At 42.0% G+C, this 6,695-nt stretch overlaps 1 protein-coding gene across 1 annotated transcript; it reads left to right on the forward strand.

Annotated features, from left to right (window-relative positions):
- Positions 1 to 4,966: 4,966 nt before the first annotated feature.
- MYCFIDRAFT_171686 (uncharacterized protein) lies at positions 4,967 to 6,695 on the forward strand (the record flags this gene model as incomplete). The annotated part of the gene is made up of 8 exons (XM_007925112.1): positions 4,967 to 4,994; positions 5,021 to 5,060; positions 5,104 to 5,115; positions 5,151 to 5,323; positions 5,385 to 5,395; positions 5,417 to 5,489; positions 5,519 to 6,492; positions 6,531 to 6,695. The coding sequence occupies 8 exons, from the start codon at positions 4,967 to 4,969 to the stop codon at positions 6,693 to 6,695; spliced, it is 1,476 nt and encodes a 491-aa protein (XP_007923303.1).

Below are 6,695 nucleotides of genomic sequence, written 5' to 3' on the forward strand. Positions count from 1 at the left end.
GACGGCCTATCTAGCCTATCGACCTATAACCCTAGTAACCTTCGTAATTCTACAGAGGTTGTTATAGTCTGTATAGACCTAAATAGTGTACTAGGCACTATCGAGATAGTAGCGCTAGTACTTAAAGGCCTCGATAATAGCTAAGAGCTCTTGCTCGTAGGTCTCGTAGCGACGTTCTATATTAATTATCTTCCTTAAGAAGAAGGCAATCGGGTGCTAATAATAGTCTTTGTTAGACTGCTAAGACATAATAGCTAAAACAGCAAACTGCGAAGCGTTAGTCTTAATGCGAATTAGTTTACTTAGTACGAAATAGTGCAGTAAGGGGACTTTAGTAAAGCGTTGCTTTAGACCGTTAAAAGCGGCTTATGCTCTGTTAGTCTATTTAAACTCTCTAGATAGGTTAGCCTTGGTTTTAGTGAGTTTAGTTAGAGGCATTACATGCCGTAAATAGCCCTTAATAAAGCGACGATAGAAATTAGCGAAGCCGAGGAATAACTATAGCTCCTTAATTAACGTAGGAATAGGCTATTTAGTAATGGTTTTGATCCGATTAGGATTAGCCTTAACACTCTTAGTTAATACGAGGAAGCTAAGGAATAATACCTCTTTAGTAGCAAAGGTGCATTTAGAAGGTTTATAATATAGTCTATAGGCTCGTAGGCGGTCGAGGACCTTACGGACTGTAGCCTAGTACTCCGCAATATTAGGGGAGTATATATAAACTAGGATGTTATCTAGGTAAACTATATAGAGGTAATCTAATAGGCCTAATAGGGCCCGATTGATATAGGACTAGAATGTAGTAGGGGTATTAGCTAGCCTAAATAGTATAACTAAGTACTCGAAATAGCTATAGCGAGTACGAAAGGCTGTCTTCTATTTATCGCCCTTGCGAATACAGATGCGGTAATAGGCGTCCTTAATGTCTAATATAGTGTAGTAGTAGGTACTAGAAAGGCGATCGAGGGTCTTATTAATAAGAGGAAGTAGATAGCGATCTTTAATAGTAATAGTATTAAGCCTACGATAATCGATATAGAGACGTAGGCTACTATCCTTCTTTAGTACGAACAGGATAGGGGCATTAGCAGGGCTATTACTATATCGAATGCGACTATTAGCTAGGTTTTCCTCTAGGTACTTACGCAATATAGCTAGCTCTCGTTTACTAAGGTTATAGAGGGGACTAAAAGGAACCTCTTTGCCCTCTATAATGTTAATCTTATAATCCGTCTCTTTAAATATAGGCAATGTCGATACTAGGTAGTGTTTAAACACCTCGATATAGGTCTCCCTAATAGTCTAGGGTATACGAGCGAGCTAATTAGGGTCTATACTATTAGGAGGTACAGGTTCATCGTTATTACTACCGAGTAGGTCGGTAGTAGGATTAGCTAAGGCGGAGGTAGGTATTAAGTTGCTAATAAACAGGACCCTAATATTATTAGGACACTCGCTAATGTCGATATATTTAATGTCCTCTTTCCTAGCGATTCTAAATCGCTACTATTGAAGGCCTAGGTCTATAACTATAGCGTAGTACTTAAGAACAGGGTTGCTAATAACAATATCGGAGGAGAGGCTATCTATGTCTACCGCGTAGGTAGTAAAGTTTAGTAGGCGCTTATTGCCGAGGTCGTCCTTTAGGGCTATATAAATATAGTAGGCTCTATAGGTTAAGTGCCGAGCGTTATTAAACTAAGTAAGGGTTAGTAGGTTAGTCCTAGGCAGTTGTCGAAGGTCTAATTGCTTAGCTAGGCGATAGCTAATAAGGGCACTAACTGAATTTCCTAGATCTAGTATAACCTTAGTCTTATAATTAGTTCTATACGTATCCGATACGAGATAGGTGCGTATAATAGCTAGCACAATGTCGATAGTCTTACGCCGTATAAGGCTAATAGTTAGTGCGGCGCTTATTCTTTTTTCGACTAATAAGAAGGTTAGCCTATAGGGGTAGCGTTAGCTGCTAAAAGGTGCTTTCGGTATTTAGCGGCAGTACGGTCGATTCGGGCCTAATCCTTAGGTTTGTCGTATTAGCCTAGTAGATAGCTAGTGCTATTACAATTGAAGCACTTCAATCTAGTTAGAATACTGCCGTAGCTATTGTTGTTAGTTAAGCGGTTAGCGTTATAAGGATACGAGCCCCTTCTACGGCCCCTATTACGGCCTCCTCTATATAGCCGTCGGCTACGGCCTCTTCTACGGTCGTTACTGTTCCTATTATTAGCACTATTGTTTTAGGTAGAACCTTGGTTTCCTCCGCGGGCACTACGGTTGCCGCGGTTAGTACTAGCTAGTCGGATCCTCGATTCTAGTCGCTATTAGAGTTAAACAGCCCGTTCGGCTATTTCCACTTCGACTATAAATTAAATGCGTATTAGGTTAGCCTGTTTAAACACACGGCGGCGGTCCAATTTAAGGACCAATTCCTATCGCAATTTAGGGCGTATTTCGGAAATCTAGATAGAGTCGGTTTTAGGTAGCAAATCGTCCTTAAGGGTCTTTAGATAGGCCTCGAAGGATCGAGAGGTTTAGTCGGCCTTTTGTTTAGCACGTAGGTATTAGTCTTAGGCGTGTTGTTGCCTTAGTATAGGGTTTCTAAGGGTGTCTAGCATAATAGTCTTATAGGTTTTCTACTAAATAGCGGTCTAGTCGTTAAGGGAGTCGAAATGGTTATCCTACGTACGCTTTAGGTTACTATTAATATACTACATAGTATAGACAACTAAGGAATAGTTATCTAGTAGCGCCCTCGGTGCATTGCGCTAGTTGAGCTTATAGTTACGAATATAGTTATTGTATTGCTTCCGACTAGAGCTATTAAATACAGTGTAGTCCTTAAGTTTAGTATCCTTCTTCTAGACTAGGACTAATAGTAAGGAAGGGCCTGCTATCGGCTTAGTATTAGTTGTTAGGGCCTCCTAAAGGCGGCGGATTTCAAGGAGGTTCTCCTTTAGCTGTTGTTCTTAGCGTAGAGTAGCGAGCCTATTCTAGGTAGCTTCTTAGAGTCTCGCTACTAGCTAGGGGCTAAAGGCTAGTTAGCTATATCGTCGATTAACAATGTTGTTAAGAATGTCGTTAATAGGCAATTCTAGATTATCGCCTAGAACTATAGGTTCTTCGGCAGGCCTAGTAGCAGGCTCTTTAGCAGGAGGCACTTTAGTAGGTGCTTTAGTAGGCACTTTAGTAGGCACTTTAGCAGGTACTGTACTACTAGCGTTGTCGTTACTAGCGCTGCTAGCGGCAGCACGGTTGTTGTTGCTTCGTAATAAACCGGCTATTATAATAAGGGGTAATACTAATAATATATTATAGGCCCCTAAGATACGGATATAGCGGAATTAGTAGGTATCGGTCTAGTATGCTTAACTTGGTGTAATAGGCCGTATAGAAGGCCTTGCTTAATAATTAGTACGGTTGTTTCGATAGAATAGTACGTATAGGTCCCGTTCTTCGGGCGTAATATAGTTAAATCGATAGTTTTCGTAGCTATACCGCTAAAAGCTTGAAATAAGGACTATCTAGCTGCTACCTTTAAAGGGTAGATCGAATACTATATAAGAAGGGTTATGTTAGCAGGTAGATAGGGTAGTAGTTAATTAGTGTAGTATTCGATAGAGATCTAAGAGGAGAGGGAGGAAGGTAGGCTAGTTAGCCTAACGCTAAGCGCCAAGCCCTGCCTAAGGCATTAGGACCCTAGCTTCACTCGGCCTAGTTACATACTAATCACGTATAGCCTCTAACACAAATACGTAGTAGGTATATATATCTAGGCTACTAGCGAGTCGGTAGCTTAAAAGCTAGTCGTAACCTCTTTAGTATTTACTTATTTTTAGAAGGTAGGGCATTTAGTAGCTACTAGAAGCAAATGCCTATTTAGTAACTAACTCGTAGAGCTTCTCGTACGTATTAGTAGTTATTTCGTAGATAAAACCTAACCTTATAAGTAGTATTTCCTTATATAGAATACAGGCGATTTCCTCTATATCCCTATTACTTAAAGAAGGCTCTTCGGCCTCTTCTACTAGTAATCTAGTATCTACTACCTCTAGTAGCAACTAACGTTAATAGGTTAGCTATAATCTCTCTAGTAGGAAGTTATACTTCGTTAAGTAATTAATAATTTAAGCGCGCTTATTTAATATCTATTTATTGCTATAGTAAGTATACTTAACGATAGTATAGACCTTACTGTTAGAACGGTCTCCTATTGCCTTATACTAATATCTACCTTCTATACGCTTCTACTTACTAAGGTTATAGTAAGCTAGTAATAGAGTTATTAGATTACTAGGGTAGTAGATAGCGATTAGCGCCAATTACTAGCTTAAAGAGGCGTTATTAGATATAGTAATAGTAGAAACGATAGAGTATTTAGTAGTAGATTAAAGCTAAAGTAATAAATAGAAGAGGAGGAAACGGATAGTCTATCTATACGTATTCTACTATAAAATCGCCTATTTTATATACCTACTAGTATAGTCTCCTTTGTCTATAGTCGCGGTAATCTTACTATTAAGTTCTTATTAGTATTTATAGTCTCCCTATAGTAGACTAGGCCTATATCTAATATACTCTATTACCTTTCTATAACTATTGCTTTTATATATAGCATTACTTATAGACGCTATTATAACGCGAAAAGTCGCGAATAGGCGCGGCGGTAATAATTAATATAATAAAGGCTAGGATATAATAAATCTCTATAGCGCCGGCATATCGACTAGAGGTACTAGCTAGCTACTAAGTACTAAACTAGCTATTCTACGCGATTATTGCTAGTCCCGTTATTTACCTAAGTGTTTGTATAATACTAGCTAAAATTTACGTATCTATAGTATTGTTTTCGTATTTACCGGGCTTATACTATTATGTCTAGTATTACTATATAGACGGCTTCTCTAGCAGACGGCACGGCCGATTGCGTATCTAGTTATCTTAGTAATCGCGGCTAGCGTTGATGTCTGTCACTCTAATAAGAACATGCAGTGGTGTGGTGCATGTTTTGTGCGAGCATTATGTCAGCGACCCCTGGTTGTTTCCCCCCGGTCACCGTTTGAGGTCTTCCATTAGCCTACCATTTAATTGCGAGGACAGGGCAGTTGCAGGGTGCCCGCGAGCTAGCAACATCCACATGCGTGAAGAACGGTAGCGTTGACCAGGCCTCTCATCCTTCAAGGAATTGAGTTCGCACAGCCAGAAGTTGCCGCTGCACACTTGCGAATCAACGAGGCCACTTTGAGAAGCTTTGAATCTTGCCGGCCCTTGAAGGAGCGGAATCGCTGCATCTATGCCTGGCCTGGCAGGGTCTTGGATGGTTCTCTATTCTCGACTCCGAGAATAATACTACTACTCTGACCGAAAAGGATGATTGCGAGTCAATGCCTCCGTCTGAACTTGTATGTCAAAGTCTGGAGTGACGAGAGAAGGCAGACTGGGATATTCTAAGTCTTCCTTCACACCTGCATCAAACTTCAGCAGCGGTCCAGCTTCTGCAGCTGCTAAGCAGTAGTCAAGCTTGATCGTGCTGCAGACTGGTGGAAAGACAGCTTCAACGTGAAGAAGTGCAGCATTGCAGTATTCTTTATCTCACGAACATTGATAGGCGAAGAAGATTCGGAGCGTCATATATTTGATCAGATACCCTTCTGCGAACCTGGTAAGTTCGCGCTTGCAGAGTTGCCATTGAACGAGACTGATCGCAATATCACTCAAAGCTGGCCAGTCAAGCAGGATAGAACAAGTTATTCGATACAATCGGCACGAAAAATGGGTATCGAGCGCAGAAAGTATCCTGCTCAATCCGTCAACCAATCACCACCAGCTCATGATCCGACTCTTGTCTTCGATGGAGCTGTTAGACGTCGAAGCACCCGAGCGAAGTCGAATGCCCATCCTGTCTACCGTCGTGGAATGACGCTCCGGGACCAGTCTGATGCCGAAACGCCTGACGAGGAACCACGACGAAGGCACTCGGCAACAGTTCATACCGGAGAGACTGAGGACGAGCTTGATGAAGACGCAGACAACGAGAACAATAATGAAGAGAGCACTGCTCAGTTTAGCGGTCCATCCGAGACTTTCGAAGAGGAAACCCATATGTCGGTAAAGAACCGAGACTTGGAAAGAGAGCACAAAAGCTCCAATCGCGCAACTCAGCGCGAAAGGCCGGGGAGGAATGGTCAAGCCGTGGCTGGAAGAAGGGATGTCCAGCAGCGAAGCTCATCAAGCTTACTGGTCCTAAACATTCCGAGGAGCAAGAAACGCAAAGGAGATATTGGGGTTCTGGCCGACGAAGAGGAGCGAGCCATCAAGCGGGAGCGCAGTGAGCATGTCAACAGCATACCACCTGCAAGTTCAGGGTTGGCGAATTACGAAGACGACGACGAAATCATGGCTATCGACCTCGAGGCTTTACAGCTGAGAAGGAGGATGCGGATGAAAAAGCTTCGACAAGAGGGGGAACTTCGCCAGGCCGGTAGATCGGTGGATTAGGTCGGAATATGTCGGGAGATGACTTGAAGTTGGATGCAAGATATCCAGACTTTCGGCACATTCATTCATACAAATACAGTCGTTTGATGCGGGAACAAGTCTCTGAAAGAGCTCATATTGGCTTTTCGAAGCAGGAATACCATCTCTTTTCACTTTCGTTCGCTTCGTCTCATATCGGCGATCGCTCCGATTGA

This window comes from Pseudocercospora fijiensis, assembly GCF_000340215.1.
Source record: "Pseudocercospora fijiensis CIRAD86 unplaced genomic scaffold MYCFIscaffold_2, whole genome shotgun sequence".
In the NCBI taxonomy this organism is placed as follows: Eukaryota; Fungi; Ascomycota; class Dothideomycetes; order Mycosphaerellales; family Mycosphaerellaceae; genus Pseudocercospora; species Pseudocercospora fijiensis.